At 36.5% G+C, this 19,993-nt stretch overlaps 2 protein-coding genes across 4 annotated transcripts; both read right to left on the bottom strand.

The window, feature by feature from the left end:
• Positions 1-363: 363 nt before the first annotated feature.
• On the bottom strand, positions 364-3,747 carry SPMIP10 (sperm microtubule inner protein 10). Its single transcript, XM_039848358.1, has 3 exons — positions 3,662-3,747; positions 2,975-3,083; positions 364-610 (listed from the first exon to the last, which is right to left on the bottom strand). The coding sequence occupies exons 1-3, from the start codon at positions 3,745-3,747 to the stop codon at positions 401-403; spliced, it is 405 nt and encodes a 134-aa protein (XP_039704292.1). The 3' UTR covers positions 364-400.
• A 4,311-nt stretch (positions 3,748-8,058) lies between these two features.
• On the bottom strand, positions 8,059-19,993 carry PHAX (phosphorylated adaptor for RNA export). Of its 3 annotated transcripts, none has more exons than XM_039848590.1 (5): positions 19,266-19,993; positions 17,298-17,911; positions 14,890-15,010; positions 13,301-13,384; positions 8,059-9,347 (listed from the first exon to the last, which is right to left on the bottom strand). In XM_039848590.1, exons 1-5 carry the CDS (start codon positions 19,353-19,355, stop codon positions 9,078-9,080), a joined length of 1,179 nt encoding a protein of 392 aa, XP_039704524.1. In that variant the 5' UTR covers positions 19,356-19,993; the 3' UTR covers positions 8,059-9,077. The 3 variants fall into 3 exon arrangements, with proteins under 3 accessions (XP_039704524.1, XP_039704523.1, XP_039704522.1); XM_039848589.1 differs by having other exon boundaries at positions 19,260-19,988; XM_039848588.1 differs by lacking the exon at positions 19,266-19,993 and adding an exon at positions 18,168-18,397.

Below are 19,993 nucleotides of genomic sequence, written 5' to 3'. Positions count from 1 at the left end.
AAAAATAATTCCACATCCTGCAACTCTACTTCAGTTGGCTAATCCAACGTTGAGGTTTGGAGGGGATGAACAATAAAACTGGAGTGAGGAAGAGAGAAAGATAGAGGAGTGGGGTGAGGTTAGATAGTAGGACTGGATCAGTCTGCTGTTTTTTAACTATTTGGTATGAAACGAATTTCAGTGAGATAGTTTTCCTTGCTTCCCCGCTTCATCTCAGATGTTTTGAGCCTATTTCTTTTCTAAAGCATTTATAATGTATAAAGTATGCAATTGACTTATAGCCTTTAAACTGAACCTGTTGGTGAAATATAAATGTACAATGGACTTAAAGATTTCTGGGGGAGGAGAGAGAGACAGACAGGGAGAGATTGAAACACTTTATCACTTTATTCTTCTTTCGTCACACCTGTCGCCTCCTGTAGCCATGCGAAATCACAGTGCTTTGGTATTTGGAGAGAGGCGAATGCAAAGGCATATCTGCAATTTTTATTTCTGGTGGGCCTTTCTTTGAGACAGCTTTACGATCTTCCCCATGGCAAAGCCTTTCACTGTGATTCAAAAACAGAGAGTCTTCTAAAGGGCCAGCATAGATCCCACACGCTTCTGCATGCTAAGAGAAATAAAAAAAAATCTGCTGTATATGACCCCAAACATCACTTTATTAGATAAAGGCGAAAGTTGTCCAATAGTGTTTCTAACTGTCCCTGTCCAGAAGGAAGGTCTAGTGGACAGAGCAACATCCCTTTTTAAAGAGCAATAGTCTCTCTCACCGGTGTCTTCCAACCACCAGGAAGAGTGGTGTGCACTGCAGACTGGAAAGATACACTTGGAGTCAGATTGTTGAACTTCAACTTCACTACTTATGGGACCTTGTATTACCTCTGTGAGACTCAATTTTCTCAAATATAAAATAGAAATTGTTAAAGGATTCTTACGACTTTTGAATAGAATATTATATGTGAGTGAAAAAACTTTTGCCAGCTACTAAGTATCAAATGGATATAAAGTATGCGCTGCTACTGCAGCTGTGGCTGGATTAATAACAGCTACTTGAAATTTTGTCATAAGTATACATCTACTTCTGATTCTTCAATACAGCTAAACGACATTCTGGCCTGGTCTTGGGATGCAGCCCCACCTCTGCTATGCTGTGTTCTCATTTTTATGTTGTTAAATAGTTATATCATCTCCTACAGGAAAAAAAAATAGTGAAAGTAAGTAGAAGGAAGGAGAGCCTAGGCAGCATTTACTCAGTGTACATTCACTTCATTTAAGTCTTATTTCATTTTTACTTTATAAGGTAGAATGTTCTATATACCAGTCACTAATTACATTTAAAAAATTGTTAAGAGCACTGTCAACAAAATTGTAAAAGTGAAATAGCTATGTAATAGTATGCTTCATTTTGCTCTTAAGAGTAAGTTCAAGAATAAAATTACACGCTGGAGTTCTAGTAAATGAAAAAAATAAAATCAGTACTAATATTGTCACCATGCTAAAGCTACTTAGGACATTGACAATGACTTGATACTCGACTAAATTACATGAAATACAGCCCTATATTGAGATTGTAGAAAGACTTAATAGTCATATAAATTTGATGTTTAAGTCTATATTTGAGTCTTGAAATCCTCAGTTTTATCTTTGTTATCAAAATGTCATATAAAAATACATATGAAATAATCATCTCAGGGCAAATGCAGCTCCATTTATTACATCGTATGTATGCATTTTATAAGAAAATAATTCAGCCGTATTTTAATGATATATTTTTTATTATTTTTTTATTTAGGCGAGGCAACCCTTGGTTGACTTCACAGATTGCAAGAAACTTGTCAGCTTACGATCCCTTATTTTTTGAATTTTTTACACCTACAGCACCTGGTCTTCCTAGGTGGTCTCCCATCCAAGTACTAACCAAGCCTGACCCTGCTTAGCTTCTGAGATTAATAATTTTTTTATATTATATAATATTAATATTTTGTAATGTCATCTCTGTTTTGGCAAAGTACATTCTTATTCAACATTAATTGCTTGACTATTAGCAATTTTCGAATTAGTTACACACCTTTCTTTCTAGGAATGCTAACTTGAAATCTCCTTCTGTAGTCTGATCATTATGATATATTCTGCTCTACTTTAAAGAAAAACCCTACCTTTTCACAAGTGAATGGCCAGTCTGAACTTGGAAGATGTTTTGAAACCACCGACTGTATAGGAGTATTGAATGGAAAGTGAGTCTTATCTGTAAATCTAGCCAACCTGTTCCCATAGCTCTCAAACCCAAACATGCCGTACAACTTGAAAAATACATGCTTTGTCCGTAGCTTTAATATTAATGGTTCCTACTTCTGATGAGCTTCTTAAATGCAAGTGGCATTCAGTGGAGAAAAAGGTAGACATAGAGTTCTGAATTTGTTCCATGTCTCTACTTTTAAGTTTGTAATTGGGTTATTTGACTAGATGTGGCTATTTCACTTTTGCTTGCAAGTTTGTGTGAAAATGTGCCCAATAGTTTTTGTCAGAGAATAGAACGGTATTTGCCAGGATCTAGAAGGAAGGAGAAATGAGGAGACATAGGTACAGGAGCACACACTTTTAGTCATAAGAAGAGCAAGTTTTGAAGATCTGATGTGCAGCGTGGTGATCACAGTTAATGATTTGGCGCTGTGTATTTGAAAGTTGCTGACAGTGGAGCTTAAGCATTCTCACCAAAAGAAAAAAAAAGAGTTAAAGCTGTGTGAGGTGATAAATGTGTTAACTGTCATGATCTTGGTAATCATTCCACAATGTATAACAAATCCTCTCATTGTACACTTTGAATATATATAATTATATTTGTCTATTATTCCTCAATAAAGTTAGAAAAAATACAAAATCAATTTTAAAATAGCTTTTGTATAATTACGTGTGTCTATTCATAGATATATTAAATAGCATAGGTTTTCTATTATGAATATTTATAGGAAAATACCTTCAGATTAATGTTTCTGAATTTCATGCTTTCTTTCCAAGGCATAACATAACGTCTTGGGACCATCTCTTGCTTTAATGAAAACCGTGGCAAATGAACCTCATTATTCCTAAAGATTAGGAAAGCAAGAAGGAAGGATAGGTTGTGAGTTAAATACAATCATTTTAGCATCACTCTAGGGAATGAAGGCAGTTGTGCACTTTCCATGATGTTTGGACCCCCACAGCTACGGGACAGAGAGCTGTGCCATTGTGTGAGGCTCGCCTAATACATAATCGACCCATTAAACCCCTAAGTATCACTAAGATCAGAAGTCATGTCGGGCTCTCTGTACCTCCAACTGCCTGCTGTCCTTTACAACTTGCTCACCACATTCATTTTAACCTGATTTTAAGGGAGAAGACAGAGCACCATGATTTGCCTCAGGCCTACCCATTGCCTCCAAGAATCTCTGGCCATTCAGAAAAAAACAGTAACTAATTTAGCTTCTGAATTTAGAACATGCTCTACACGCAGGTCAGGCTTGCTTTCCCTGCACACTCATTGTTTCCCTCTGGAACATAAAGCTTTCTATAAAGATGCCAAGGGGAAGCACAAAATTATTGTCCTCATCTGTGTAGTTCCCGGATTGCGAAAAAACAAACAAAACGAAACAAGAAAACAAACTCGAAACCCTTAAGTTCTCACTTATTAGCAGGCTTATCTGAATTCTCATCAGAAGAGTTGCTGGCCAGTTTAGGTGAGATAGGACAAGTGTCCTTTCCTGATGCCATCGCTGCCAGTAGTGACAGGAATTCCCATTTAGAACTTTGCTAACTCACTAGTCTAATTATGATGACGTTGCTGTCTCAGATGTGATGATGTTTGCTAACTTCATAGCAACCCGTTAGCAGTTAATTAAAAGTAGAGATCTAAGAACTATTTTCAGTGTTTGTTTACTCTTTCTTGTTTGTTTTCTTGGAGAACAAAGTTTTATTCTAAAATTAGATCTCGGTAACAATGAAACACCCAAAGCTAGTCATTATAGTAAAATGAAAAAAGTAAGTGGAATATTTCTGTATATGAATTATTCATTTTATGGATTATTCAAGGACATTTTTAAATCATTGATTAGATTCTGCCTCATATTTAGATATACATCCAGATTGCTTTTATCTTCAGTAAATACATTCTCAAGGAATGCAAACAAAATTGAACATTTGCTTAAGTAAACATAATTAGGAAGATAAATTTATGCTTAGGAAATGTGCTCCAAAGCAAAATATCGGTTTGTATCACTGTTACCTTCAATTTTGCACATTAAAAATAAAAAATTGACTATCGAAATACTGGTATTTGAAAGTAATAAATTATACAACTTAGAAGCAGAGCAAAGACAACTAAGTTATTTCAAACCCAAAGCACAGGAAACTTTAAAAGCATATAATGACATTAAGTACGATTTGAAGTACAGAAGCATCAAGAATGCAGGGAACAAAACAACTTAAATTTAAAAGGCCCTGTTACTGTAAAATGTATTTTAAGTATATTTTGCAAAGATACAAAAGCAATAGTTGAAAAACCAGCTGAGGCTAAGTCAGAAACATACAACTTACCTATCAGCCCACATCTTTTTTCAAACTAATGTAAACACATGTGTTTCATATTTCTTCCGCACCGCATATGTCTCATAATCCTGTCACATCCATATTTTAGATAATTTTTATCATCCATATCCATCACGTCAATTGGCCATAACGCACAGCGAATAGAAATGATCCTCTATATTAAAATTCTTGATAGATGATATTCTCCGTAAACCAAAAGCTGATCACAAAAGGTACATTTAATTCCTGTTAAATATATGTTCATTTGGACATCTTAGATTATTTTCATACTATTAATAATTGGTGTGATTTACCTTGACCAATCTAAGAAATACCATCTTAGTATCTAGTCTGACTAAATAACTCTTTTGTCAAAACTTGACCTTGAGTTTTGAGTGCTGGAATATAAACTGTGAAACTGAAAACCCCCTGAATTATGATGGCTGATGCTTGTGACCCTAGAATACTGTGCATTTTCTTTTCGTTAACATGACATATGAAACTGACTCATCATCAGCAAGGGAGGAAGAGGATTGGTCTGAAGAATATCCAAGTAGGAAGCAGAAAGTTACCGGTCTTAAAGATTCCTGTTTTAAAACATAGTAAGAATTTATTCCAAAATAGATTGGTTTTAGTATAAAAATGCTGTTTCCCCAAAATTTTGAGTAAAATCAACAGTGTGGGAAAAGGCAGCATTTTCATCCTGTAGATTTTGTACCTTGAGAAGAGCAGCATAACATCTCTGCTTGAGAAACAGTATTAATCTATGGTTCTATACAGTGTTCTGAATGTTTTGTTTTGGAAATCATATAAGGTTTTTTTTTAAGGTAGGTGTGTTTACATGACAGTAAACATTTCTAGATATTGAAAGCCGCTCTACATCTCTTAAAAGTATTCACTAAACATATAATTCATTTATGTCTTAATATAAATTATTTCATACTCAGATTAGCTGAATATGAAATAAAGCAATTTCCAGTGGTGATGATATTCTCACAGTAGCAAATAATCTAACTTCTTATTTTTTTCCCTCATTTCTTATTTAATGCTATCGACTAAGTCTTTAAAACGTTGTCATGTTAAACATTGGAATTTGCTGAAATTACCCAGGGGAAAAAAGATAATTATATCAACTGCCATTGAAAGCTCAAAAGAATTTATTGATATTAATAAATTATTAATAAAAATACATGCTCTTCATGGGCTAACAAGGCTAAGCCCAGGTATTCTTTGTGCTTTTATTTGATCTTTTTTTTTGGTGGGGGGGTTGGGGGGGTGGGTAAGGTGTGTGTGCAATTTTGTTTCTAAACTAGACACTAAGCTTTATTTTTTATTTTTTTTCCCGATTTTAATTTTTTATTATGGTAACACTGGTTAATGAAATCCAGTAAGTTTCAAGTGTACAGTTCAACAGTATAGCTTTAAAACATATAAAATATTGCTGCTTTCTGAAGAGAGACTTTAACTAAAATTATGCTTAAAATTAAGACCTGGTTTACTCATTAAATTTGTGTGGCATTAGGAATTAGGATATAGCCAGCTCTAAGTAGCTCCGAAGTTCTTTTTGTGAGCAACAAGGACAATCAACATCTTGAGTGCTGTGACAAACTCCTTATTTGTATGCCCAGGTGGCATTGTGCCCTTCGGTGATGTCTTCCAGTTACTGGCCCTATGTGACCAATACAAGAAAATAGGACTGGATTTGCCTTACTCTGTATTTTCTAAAAATGAATACAACCATTGCATTAACTGTATGCTCCAAATGTTCATTAAAAACCCAAAACGAACACTTTTTACCTTTAGTAATCATGAAGACTCTTTATATACTTACATAATATATCATACATTATACGCATGGTGTGGTTTATACTAGTTTCAAGAAGATCATGTCTTAAACTAATTGATAGGGTTTTGTCAGTCTTTCTTCTTTCCATTGGTCCCTGATTTCCTTGAATGATGGCATCATGTTCATTGATGGTTCTATACTGAATGCCTCTTGAATAAAACATTTTGCAGCCATTGTAAAGAACAGATAAAATTCCCAGTGTTAATGCAATACCACCAACAAAGCTGCCAATATCAAATTTTGATACTTTATTTATTCTTTAGAATTTATAGTTGCTGTGATTGTTACTGATGAAGTAACAGATGATGGAACTATTGTGGGTTGCGGTCGTCCGTAGATGTTGACATCTGGGATGTGTTTTGTGAAACACGTTATTTTGGGCATAGACTTTAAGGTGGTGGAAGAAGTATTTATTGAGGCCCACCGTGTTGTCTCTTTAGATGCTGCTATGGGTTTCAAGGTGGTAACTGCCACATTTCTTGAGACTGAGGAAATTGGAGTAGTTGATGATTTTCCTGCTGGTTCCAAGGTGGTGACTCACTGAAGACCCCAACACAACCAAGGTGGCAGTGGCGCTAGCGAGAGTTGCCCTTATGTGCCCCAAAGCCTCTTCACATCCCCTTCTGCTGCACATGTGCCTCTCCTCCTGCCACCTGTACCCCAATGACCAAACCAGGTGGTGGCGGGCTTTTAGACTCTTTCTTGAGGAAATCATCATTCTTATTACAATTAAAAAATGAAGAGGCTTGCAGACATATTACATATTTGACATAGAAACTATATTGGACTAAATCATTCACAAATAACATTAACATTCTCTAACATTCTCATTCTTGCCCTTAGCTGATTTTTTTGGGGGGTTGATGTGTCCTGTGTGTTTCACCAACTATTAATTACTTACACATTTTGAATGTAAATCGAATTTGTTTAAACCCGAACCAATCCAACCCATTTATCCCCTAACATTTGAGTTCTATTGCAGAGTATATCAGATTACAAATCTCATTTTAATAAAGAAAGGTTACAATGAGGATGAGCACCTAAATTACTAGGACAGAGAGGTAGAGGATTATTATTGTCAATCTTACGAGCCAGCAAGTAGGAAAAATGTTAGGCCAAACAGGAAGAACTACTGCAAAATATTGAGAGTATTAACTGAAAACATATCTGGCAAGTTTGGATATGTATCCTTTCATTTGGATATCCGGAAAGGTTTAGAGAAGAGTGATTTTAATAGACAAAACTTTTAGGAACCTTAAAAATTAAAATGTTGGTTTCTAATATAATATTAGGATACAACACAAGCCAGAAATCTATGTGGTTTCCAAATATTAAGGAGACAACTATCGATGAAAATGAACCAGGAAGGTGGGGAAAACAACCCTTTTAATGAGGACAAAGTAGTCTCTTAGTCATTAACGCCCTTCGAAAACCTCAAAATCGAAAACTGTAACTTTCACTAGAAAAATTAGCATTATCTACATGAGTATGGCATTTAGATTTCTGAATGATTATCTTTCCTAATACACTTACCTTTAAAATCAGCTCATCAATTATCTCAGGGACAGTATCTAGCTACCTATTTTTCTTTCCTTGGATATGGTAATCTTACGAAAGAATATTTGATTAAAGAATAAACCATTTGAAACTCATAAAGGACTGCCAAATCTCTAATTTTATTTTTGCATTTATGGATAAAAAGCAAGCAATAACCATTTTCCTCTTCTTTTCCCATTTAGATCCTTAAATCCAACTTCAATGACCATGTATTTCAGAAATTACTGAAAGAATTCAAGTACATTGCCTGTAAAAAATAGTTTGTAATTGCTTCCTACCAATTTTTGCTTAATCTATCTTGTAAACTACAGTCAATTCTTGGAGCATCTTAAATAACCTACCTTTAGAAAGGCTTATTCCTTCAATAAAAATGAATAATTTGAAAATTCATGCAGATGTGACGTTATTCTAACTTCCTTAACATAAGGTAAAAACAGTCTTAGGCAGGCCGCCATTGAAAAAATTTAAATGTCCATGGTAATTACAGAGGTATGGATCACATTCAGTACTTAGTGTATGACAGTTAATTAAGAAGTCAAAAACAAAGTTAAAGTTACGAATCAATACCTCTTTAAAAAACTTGTTTATTTACTTCTAGACAAGCAAATAAGTGGGAAGAACTATCAGTATAAACCTATTTGGATTTAATCACTACCCTTAAAATTGCCTAAGAGTTCTCAGAACACAGACAAACTAAATTTGGATGCATCTATAATAGCTAAACAATTTATGTGTCTTATTAGGATCTTTTAATGGAATGTTTTAAAACCAGTCATAATTCACTGCAAAGATATATATAAATCAGGAAATCAAACTTTTCAATGACATAATACCTGGACAAAACTGATTATCAACTAGTAATAATTAGCACATGCAACAGATTGAGAAATTAAATCTTCTGCTATATACGTCTAAGTACTTTGTCAGACATGAGAGATTTTTAAATGTTCATATCAATCACATTCATCTCTCCACAGTCAATTTTATTGAAAACAAGGAAACAGTTCTTTCTCTCCAGATTTTCATGTTTATCAGTGCCAAGTAAAATGAAGCAATCTCAGTAGAAATGGTCTGTTATGATGTTATTTTAGAAAGGTCTGTTCCTTAAAATGCACTAAAAAATGTCCAAATCATGAGAATGGTCCACCTCAATGGCTTCCTCCACATCCAACTTGGTTTCCCCACGTCCTTCCTGTGGTTCTTCAAGAGAGGCCAGGGCCTCATTTGTGTCACTTGCAAAAGTTTCTCGTGACGTATCATCTTCTTCTTGAAAATTTAGACTTTTAATAGCTTGTTTCATCTTTTTCCCCAACACTTGAGTTCTCCTCTTCCTAGCAGCTTTTTTATTTTCATATTCCTTTTGATTTTCAATGTAGAAGATATCCTATAATAATAAAGGAACAATTTTAGTAAATAAGAATTACCATTTATTAAAAATTTGTTACTAGGCAGACCCCTTATATTAATCATTATCTCCATTTCTCATATACACACAAAAACCAAGCAAATATTATTAGGCTCATAATTAGACACAGAGTCCAGAATATTAAATAAGTCCCCACTGCAAGTAGAGGATGAAGCTATAATTCAAATTCAACCTAATGCTAGGTTATTCTGCCCATGGATATTCTACCATATCGTCTCTATAGTTAAAGGTTTCCTAAGTGGAAAGATACAGTAAGAAATTCATGTTGTTTAGGATTTAAATGAAATATAATTTATCACAACAAAACAGAAGTCTTTGGAATAAAGATTAACTGTGAAATGCCATCGTAACCATATGTGATTGCACTAGCATGCTAAGAAACTGAACTATGCCTGTATTGTGACTCAGCACGATCATGTAGCCTACACGGTGCAAGAAAAATTCCATCTCTTAAAAAACATTACTGTAATTCAAGTGTGACCATGTAAGTCTTTGTCAAAAACTTTTATCACAAGGTATAAAAATAATATAGCACCGGAATACATTCCAGGATGCTAGGAAAGGGGTTTTATAGAATGAAAATATAAGATTCCTTTATTATAGGGTTTCTCAACCATGACACCACCAAAATTTTGAGCTGGGTAATTCTTTGTTGTGGCAGTCTGCTGCGTGCATTGTAGAATGTTTAGTAGCATACCTGACCTCTACCTACTAGCACATACTCACCACACCCCCGCCAATTGTCAAATGCCCTGGCCAGTGGATGAGAACTGTTCAAGTAGAAAATGCACTCATTAAACTATTACATGGAAAACATAAATAACCTGATACAGATAGATAGGTGTTGTTTCAGAGTGTACAAAAAAAAAAAAAAGAATGTTAGGGATCTAAAGAGAAAAGACTGCTAAGACAGAGGAAGTTCAAAGGTTTAAAACAGAAGCTAGTAAAGGCAGGACACACTGACATCCTATTATTTTCTAGGAAAGGGCTCTTAAAAGCTATAGCCAAGCCAGTCCCTATTGTATTTTTAAAGTGCACAAAGTGCAAATCCCTTTTTGTTTATGAAAAGCACTACAAAGGATGGTGACATAGTTATAAGCAGCACACAGAATTAGCAGAGGAAGAAATAAGGAAACTTGAAATTAAAGGGATAAGGGAAAGTTTCAGAATATGAGTGCTCTGATGGAGAAGAGGAATAAAAGTATTTGCTAAAGAAATGAGGAGGGACTGGGGGTGAAGGAGGAGGATATGTATGTGACGGAAAAGTTCTGGAAGGACAAAAAGGTTTACCATTTACTGAATGAGCACTTTTACGTGCCAGGCATTATGCTAAGAACTTTACACACGTTAACTCTTCTCATTCTCACATGAACCTCTGAGGTGGGTATTATCCTGTTTTCAGACAAGGAGAGTGAGGTACAAGGTCACATGTGCCTCGTGAAGAGCTAACATGTGAAAGTATAAAATCTAAACTCATATACGATTTTTCCAAATCCATATACTTAAATCCTATCATGTTGCCGTCACAAGTGTGATAATTTACATTTTTTTCAAGCATCTATTGACCTTCAAGTGGACAGACAGAAAGAAGCTATAAGAAGTATTTTCGTTTTATGTGGAAGCACATTCAAGCGTCTTGTAAAAACAATTCTGAGTAGTACAATGCTTGGCAACACTAGTAAAGTTATGAGGTTCCCTTTTCCCTCCAGAATTGGCAATTCTTATTAAAAAGAGACGTCATTCCCATGGTTATGAATTTTGATAGAATTGGGGGATGGCCCCCCAAAACGTTTTAACATATTAAGGTTGTTACAACAAATGTAGACAACAGATAATCTGAGAGCAATTTTTTCTCTCCCATCTGTATCTCTACATAATTAACTATATGAGTTAAGAACTTGAACTACATACTGTTGACAGACCGTTATAGCTGAGCTTTTTAAAAAATACAGCAAATGAACTTTTAACTATTCTTCATTTTTTTCAGAAACTTTGTATTTTCTAAAACAAAAATCTCTGCAGACTGTGATCATTAGCAAGACAGTGATTAAAAGAATTATATCAGCATTTGGGTGGCATATGAAATTACCTACACTAAAATTCTATTGCCTTCAGGTTTTCTCCTCTAACAAGAAAAGTACTCAATCCCATGCACATACAGAAAATTTAGAAAAACACAGAAAAATCTTAAAAGCCAAGACATTTGTAATCCTTCACAACAGACCAAATCACTGGTAACATTTTGGTGTTTTTCATACCAACTTATTGCCCCATGCTTCTTTTCCTTTATAAATTTTATTTTGCCTTTTTGAAAAATTCAGAATTAGTGCATTTTCTCATTTCCTTAAAACTGCTTCACAAAAATAAGAGGCTAGAGGACAGTCCTTTTAAGAATGTACCTGTAAATCAACATTCTCCTATTATTAGATATTCCAAATGTTTCTATTGTTTATTATAATGCAACATTTCTGGTAATTTAACATAAAAACCTAACATTAAAATCCCTTTCTCCACAATGATTTGGAAAAGAATTGAGTTTCAAAGACACGTGATTCAGTGAAAATGACGTGGGTCTGAAGTCAGTGTTCTGTGTAAGCCCAGGCATATCATTTTTTATTACTCTTCATTTGCATAATATCATAAAACCCACTTTGATAAATTGTGGTGAAGTCTAAATCATATAAACATTTGGCCCGGTGCCAAGCTCATGGTGAATAAATGTTATTTTCTTCCCTCTTGCTTCTGAAAACTGTTTTGTCTAAAGTGTAGTTACTTAAAAAAGTTTTTGTAGATATTTTATGTGATCCTTTTATAACGCTATTAATTAGGCAGGGCATGTATTAAAGTCTCCACTTTATAGATGAGACAATTAAAACTAAGAGAGAGTTAGTGATCTGCTCATGGTCATACAACCACTAAATGGCAAATTTAAAATTAAAACCCAGATTGTGAATCTTAGAGAATTCTTTTCATCACATCATGCTATTTCTCTGAAAAGAGTAACATTTTGCTATCAAACAAAATCCAAGAAGAATGTTCCTTCTCACTATACACTTTTTGTCAGGGATTATATTGCGGGAGGTGGGAGAACACACAGGTATAAACTGTTTCATCAATCAATAACTGTGTTCCTAAGGACATTTACATTGTTATAAATCTATGTCATCAAAATAATTGTTCCAATGAGAAAAAAAAAGCAGTTACTGGCTAGAGATTTCAAATGTGCAACAAGTTAACATTTCTTGTAGCAATTTCAATAACAGATTTTTAAAAAGTGAATGGAAGTGAACAACTAGAAAACTTAAGATAAAAGAAATGACATTGAGCAGATGCAAAATAAGCTCACATGGAACATCAGCTCAAGAAAAATGGCTTCTATTTTTGTCATCATTAGCATAATTTAGCATAATGGCTAAAACGTATTCCTATCACCTTTATCACCCACTGTTATAATAAACAGAATACAACGTTTCTCAAGCATAGCAGCTGTGTTGCATGTGTACGCAGCTTTCCTATGTAAAAGGCTAGTTCTCAACCTTCATCTCTGCTAAGTGCAAATCATGTTTCTTAATGAACAATTCAAAAGATATCAAATTCTGAGCTGTGAAAAACCTACAACGTAGGATTCACATATAAGACATTCTAGTAATAAAAAATGATTAATACTGAAGTGCCTAGCTTCCAGTTTATGAAAAATAGTGGTGATAGAGGAATGAATGAAACAATGAATGAATCTTGGCTCTGAAAGGAAAGAAAAAGAGGCAGAGCTTTACAAAAAGCACAAGTTTTACTTGAAATGAGACAACAAAATTGATCAATTTAAGGCAGAGCAAGTGATGGAGATGAGTACAAAATGAAGCTAGAGGCTAGGTGGAAGTCAAATTATTATGAATCTTAAAAGTCATTTTTACCTTAATTTGTTCCTCACTGATACTAGGAGTGTTTTTCAGGAGATTCAGGAAAACTCCACCTGGTGTTCTTCTTCTACTACCATTCTACAAAAGGAACAGGAAAAATATACTGTTAGACTCTTCCCATGAATGGCCAAAGCATCTTTTAAACAGAGATGTGCCCAAGGTCTACCCTGACCATTCCAGTTTAACTGCAATGTCCATCTCTCCTCTCTATACCTACATTTGATCTATTTGTTTTCTCAAAGCATTTATCACTTTCTAATATACTTGAAGATAATATATTTATTCTTGATAGACGGTCTCCCTCCCATCCCCACAACATAAGCTTCTTGTGTCTAAAATGGTGCCTGGCACACAGCAATAAATAATTGTACAAGGAAAGAATGAATCAAAAGAAAGTAAGTTTGGACTTGCACCTGACCAACATTCAGTAGATTTGCATTAGCTCGCTGGAATATACAGTTTAACTATATTAGTATAGCATTAAAATATTGATGAACCTGTAACTGTGTGCTGAACTAAATGAAAATCAAAGTATCTTAACAGTGACATAAACAGGGATGCTGGTACGTTCACGACTATTATAATTTGTTTTGGTTTTGACTTCTATAATCTATGTTCATAGACTGTTTCTTCAGCCAACGCTATCAATTCTAATTGGTTTCCACGAATAATACTGATTTACTCTCTTGTGATGTTACTATTCTTGTGAAGAGCAAATATGGAAGCCATTTCAAACTACATCCTCACCCTGTGGTGAAAGCTGAATTCAATGAGATCTGCCAAATCATTCCATGGGGGTAAACTGCCACCGTTCTTTCTGCCATTTTGAAACAGTAAAGTGGTTTTTAATCTGTTTTTCCATTATTTCACCCACCCCAGGAACCTTTCAGACATTTTTTTTCCCTATTCATCCCCACTACCCATATAATTTTAATACTCACAGATATACTACATATCTATTATGCTTTTTACATAACAAGATTTTTTTGTCCCCAAGAACTGATTTTCAAAAAAGTATGAATTAAATGAGCCAAAAGTAACATTTCTGTTCACCACTGCTAAGTAGTGGGCACTGTGATAAGCACTTTACACGCATAATCTCATCTAATCCTTACAACGTAGAATTCTCATTTTATAGCTGGGGAGACTGAGGCACTGAGAAGTCAAACAATTTAGCCGAACCTCACACATAATGAGTCGCAGATCCAGAACTCAAAACAAGGCACCCCAAACTCCAAAATCCATATTCTCAAAATCTGAGCTTCCAGGTTCCATCCCCGCCCCCGATTTTTTTCTTAAAATTTCAAAAATTTCAGCCCCTACCCTTAATGAATCCTATGAGATGGCTGTTGACTGTACACTGACTGGCTACAATTTATATTTCTTGTTTGTAAGTAAAGTATTAGAACTCAGGATACTTAATTTTTTTTTATTCAGTCTTCATTGTTAATGAAGTGCTTAAAAAACTGAAACATACTAATAATTTATGATAAATTTATGACTCAATAGAGACAAGTTTACTTTAAAAAAAAAAACACATGAAACACAGTTCAAAATAGAAACAATGAAACTGTTAGTCTTACCATTATAAAAAGGCCACCATTTTGTTCAACTTCAGCAGTTTCCATCAGAAGTTCAATTGCCTTTTTGTTCCCAATTATACTCACTACTCGGGCTATCAGATCTTTCTTTGGTTCCTGCAACCTGATAAGGCACAAATAAAGTAATAGTAACTTATTTATTTGTTGTATAAAGTTGAAGAAAACCACCTTAGTCTCCAGTTTAGTCCCAAACTAGATATAAATCCTCTTCTAATAACATTTACTTTTCGAAATCTTCAATACTTAACCCTGAAATCAGTGACATGGTAACATTTGTATCTTGGGTCACCCAAGGAGACAGTAACCTCAAGGTTCCATCACAGTCTCATAACCAAAGTCTCTTCACTTTGCTTTATTGAATTACGGTGGATTTCAAAATAAATATGTACATATACCAAATGGAACGCAAGCCGAAAAGCAAAAGATAAAACCAGTCCACTCCTGCCACAAGTAACAAACATATACTATGCTTTCAATCATTATGACTAAAGGTTAGCTCTCCTTTAAAATGGATGGGATTTTCCCCTCACTCGCTCCGTGTACCTCAGAACAAAGCTAATGCTTACTGATGGTTACTACAAGATAAGCATAATCCTAAGAACTTTCTATGCATTATCTCAGTTAATTCTCTCAACAAGCTTTTAAAGTAGGTACTATTATTTTCATTATACCACTGAAGGGTAAAAACATAGGGAGCCTCAGTAACACTTCTAACGTCAGAGCCCACACTGCCCACAGATGGAAAAGAACATTGCAGAAGTCTTACTGTTTCCCTAACCAGACCTGGCTTCTTAATGGGAGGCAACGCAAGAACAAAGGGACCAGAATTTAGTTCCAGGTCTGACACTTACTAAATTTGTGGCTTTGGGCAACTATTGGGCCTCAGTTTTCCATATTTGTAAAGTGAGGCTTTGGTTTACAAAATCTGTAAGATCCTTTCCAGTGCTCAAATTCCAAACTTTTTCAGTATTTTAAAACTCCAGTACTAGTGCTGACAGGCTTGCCTGGAAAGTAAACACTTGTTTTCCTATTAGCTGTATTACTCTTGAACCATATTTGTTTTCAAATTTGTGACAATGTTCACTACTGATTTAGAGTTACTGACAAAACAAAATGCGAACTTGTTAAAAATACATGAAATGTAAATTTACCAATTCTACTCCTCAGTATTTACCCGAGAAATGAAAATACATGTCCAAAGATCTGCATATGCAAGTTCATAACAGCATTATTCAGAATAGCCAAAAAGTGAGACAGCCATTCAGTATGGATATGTGTGTGTATAATAAAGTGTCGATTCCTGCTACGACATGGATGAATCTCAAAAACATTACACTAAGTAAAAGAAGCCAGGCAGAGACCACACTTTGTATAATTCCATTCAACATGAAATGTCCAGAAATACAAGTTTATGCCTACAGAAAGTAGATTAGCAGTTATCTTGGGATGTGAATAAGGGTTAATTTTTTCTTTGCTCTTCCTTCCTTTCCTCCCTCTCTCTCCCCCCTCTCTCTGTCCTTCCTTCTTTCTTTCCTTCCTCCCTTTATTTTGCCAGTTCAGAGAAAATATCTGCATTTCCGGGACTTTTGCCAGTTACATATTTTAAGATTAAAAATGACAAAGAGTTGATTTTATTCCAGAAAATTCACAGCTCCTGAGTAGGTGCATCACAATATGGCACATTTTCTAAAAGGTCTTTCCTGGAGACCAATTTCATCATATTGCAGTCTGTGTGAATACCTTGTCTAACCGACGTTCTGAGTGACAATTCAACATTGGAACCTATTTTTATTAGCTCTTCTATTTTCTCAGAAAAAGCTTCACTTTTATTACTTTTAAATTCTTCATTTATCTTTATTCTGGCTCCTTCTAATGCTCTGGCATCATTTTTAATAACCTGGTGTCTTGTCTTGTGCAGTGTTTTAAAGAGCTGTAAAACCTTGGCTGCCTGACTCATGGCTCTCCTCACCGTGGCCTAGGGGTTAACTTTAAATGAGCATATGGGTATAAGGGATCTTATTGGGGATGAACGAAATGTTTTAAAACTAGTTTATGATGACAGTTGTAGAACTGATAAATTTACAAAAAACAAAAAAATGGGTGAATTTTATCACATGTACAATATGCCTCAAAGTAAAAGCCATGAATGCTTGAAAACACTAAAAGAAACCCATATGATTTACAAAGATAAGTTTTCATCTAAAGAGCTCTATAGCATTAAATGGAGTTGCTTAAAATTTCATAAAAGTCTGCAAAAGTTTGTTCCTTAAATTAAAAAAAAAAACTCAAAAAGGAACATCATCATCAGTGTATATGAAATCTATTTTACTTCCTATTAATGAAAGCTAGCTGGTCAAGTGCTCATTTGTAGGAAAAATTTAAATGCTCACCTGAAAGAAATCTCATCAGCCACTTTCTCTTGAGAATCATCCTCTGTGATCTCATACCGGCCTTTATAGTTCATTTCTAGTCTGTCTCCTACTCTGTCTTTGACAGGCCTTTTCCGTTTGAGATGACCTTGCCCGTTTTCCTCTTCTTTTGAGCCTATTTTCTTGCTACCACGCATATAGTCATCTAGCTCTTTGTCTAATTCTTTTGTATGTTCTTCAGAGTCCCTCTTAAGTTTTTTAGCAAGCAAATAATTGTAGGTCTCGGATTGTCTGCTTTTGTCAATAGTGCCTTCCATTTCCAAGATACCAAGTTCAGTGGCCACTGCATCTTGATTCTGCTCCTGTAGCACAGCACCCCATATGTTGTTAACCTTCTTCCCTCCAGCAACAGGCAGTTTCTGGCTGCTCTGGCCAAACTGAAAAGCCTCTGGTTTGGGAGGGGGGTTAAAACATTTCTGTCGCTTTCGTTTCCAAAGAGAGCTATCATCATCTGAATCGGAAAAACTCTCTTCACTTGAATCCACACCTTTAACAGTCCGATAATATGATACTGGTGCACAGGCTGCTGTAGTATCCTGGAAGGGCCTCAATGCAGTGTCCCCACCTATTGCTTTCTGCAAGCGAAAGGAAATAAATTCACAAAACATATTAACTCCACCTATCATGTGCTATTTAAAAAAATTATTTAGGGATTCAACTGGATCTTTTTGAAGCATAACTGATATTCAAAATCTCTGAAATCAATCCAGCCCCTACTTTTCTAAAGATTCACATGGAATTTACAATTTTAAAAACACAATTCTTATTTCTATAACAGAATGTAGGTCTAAGGCTTCCTTCTAAAAAATTACCAAAGCTCCTAATTCTCACCTTTAGAAGACTTTCAATCTTTTCAGTTATTGTCAGAATGTTTGAAAATGACAATACACTGTTACTAGCAGTTAAAACAATGTTTTCTTTCTTTCCAAGGATGTCGTCCATGCATTAGGACACACAAACTTCCTTTGCACGGTTTTGTGACTATACTCCTTTCAGATTAGACAGTAAACTCAACATACTACTTTTAAAACTGCAGAGTCCATGACATTAAGTTTACCAATTCATAGGTTGATCTATGTAAACAACCTGAAAGAAACCGAAAAACAAAATACCTTGGTATCAATTTCCTAAGACATTTATATGCTAAATAATCACCTTTGCTTTTTGTACTAAACACTAAAGCAAGTATTTTTGAGTTATTATGTGCTAGAAATGGAGGATGGGGGGTGATTTCAGTTAATAAGATATTCTTCCTATCTTCAAGTAATATTGGCATCTAACATTTCTCAGGCTGTATGCTCTATTGAATTCTTAACTACCCTATCAGTGGCGTACTATTATCATTCTTAGACTACAGGTGGGGGCACTAGGCTAAATAACCTGCCACAAGACAAATAGTGGCGGTGTCAGGATTCCAAGCGGGCAGCTTGGCACCACAGCCCTCAAAGAGGTTGCTACTTAGTACGGGGGTCAAGACAAACTACCATTTAGAAAACTGGGACAATACAAAACCTAGTGCCACATTACCGCATGACAAAGCTAGGTCTAATGGAAATATGGAAGACCAGGCCACTGAACAGGTGATCAACTTCATTATGGGTCCTCAGTCTCCTTCTGTGCTCAGTGTGAAAATGAGCTCCATAGGTTGCTTCGGGTCGATTTGCCCAGGTGCTACATTTTCCGCAAAATCTGTCCTCTGGGACAACCTAGCAGGGCTGCAATGGGGAACTAGGAAAAGGGGCGCATGGAAGGCGGAGAAAAGACCGCTGCACGCCAGCCTCTAGGAGGCCGCCACCCTCGCGGTCCCTCCTCGCAGCGAGATGCCGACCCACGGCGCGCTGCCCCCGCCCCGCCATCACCGCTCCCTGCGGCCCAGGCTCCGCGCGCCGGGCCCAGAACCAGCCGCCCGCCCTCCATGCTCACCGGCACCTGCAGCGGCCTGTCGCTGGGTGCGACCGTCATGTCGGAATCCGAGTCGGAGAGCTGCCCATCTTCCATGTCTCCAGCCTCCTGCGCCATTTTCCCGCGGCGCGGCGGGTCAGCAGAGCACTTCCGGCGGGGCGGCGGGAAGGTCCGGCCCCGGCGGCATCTCGGGCGCCCCCCGCCCGGGCGACGGCTTCCGCCCCGTGGCCTGTAGGGGGCTGGCTGGGGCGCCGGAGCAAAACTAACCGATATGCATCATCGCTGCAAACTACTCACTGGAACGACTCCGAGACAATGAATCCCCTGCTCCCTCACCACTTTGGCGCGTTTTCTTCCAGACTCGGTTTTCGTGTAAACCTAAATTTGTGCGCGGACAGCAGCCATCGGGGATTTGGCCTCCCGGGCTAGTCTAGATGTCCCGACAGGGCTTCCGGCTTCCATTCTCGCTCCTGCGCAATCCGCCCTACATGTAGCTTCCGGGGAAGCCGGTGCCTGAGGTCACTGGCCTGTTCAGACCTTCTTCCGCGAGGCAGCCAGAGCCGCTGGCCCGCGTCTGTGCCCCTCTCCAGCTCTCCAGCCGCGCTGGTGCTGCTCACGGTGCTGTTCCTCAGGCACGCTTTGCTCTTTCCCTGCTCAAGGCCTTTGCAGTTGTGAAGGGCCTGGTTGGGACCCCCATTGTAGAGGCCTCACAGTGTCCCCAGCTTCACTTTTCCTTGCCTTATAGCTTGACGATG

This window comes from Pteropus medius, unplaced genomic scaffold, assembly GCF_902729225.1.
Source record: "Pteropus medius unplaced genomic scaffold, Ma_sr-lr_union100, whole genome shotgun sequence".
NCBI lineage: Eukaryota > Metazoa > Chordata > Mammalia > Chiroptera > Pteropodidae > Pteropus > Pteropus medius.
The sequence above is the reverse complement of the archived record's forward strand: the minus strand, read 5'-3'. Positions and strand labels throughout refer to the sequence as shown.

Coding starts and splice junctions, on each gene's coding strand:
- SPMIP10 (XM_039848358.1), bottom strand. CDS start 3,747: ATGGCATCAGGAAAGGACACTTGTCCTATCTCACCTAAACTGGCCAGC. Junction 3,084..3,661: donor TCAGATAAGCCTGCTAATAA/GTGAGAACTTAA, acceptor CCTAATCTTTAG/GAATAATGAGGTTCATTTGC. Junction 611..2,974: donor TCAGAAACATTAATCTGAAG/GTATTTTCCTAT, acceptor TATTTCTCTTAG/CATGCAGAAGCGTGTGGGAT.
- PHAX (XM_039848588.1), bottom strand. CDS start 18,278: ATGGACGACATCCTTGGAAAGAAAGAAAACATTGTTTTAACTGCTAGT. Junction 17,912..18,167: donor AGATTGAAAGTCTTCTAAAG/GTGAGAATTAGG, acceptor TTTCGCTTGCAG/AAAGCAATAGGTGGGGACAC. Junction 13,385..14,889: donor ATGGTGGCCTTTTTATAATG/GTAAGACTAACA, acceptor TTCCTTTTGTAG/AATGGTAGTAGAAGAAGAAC.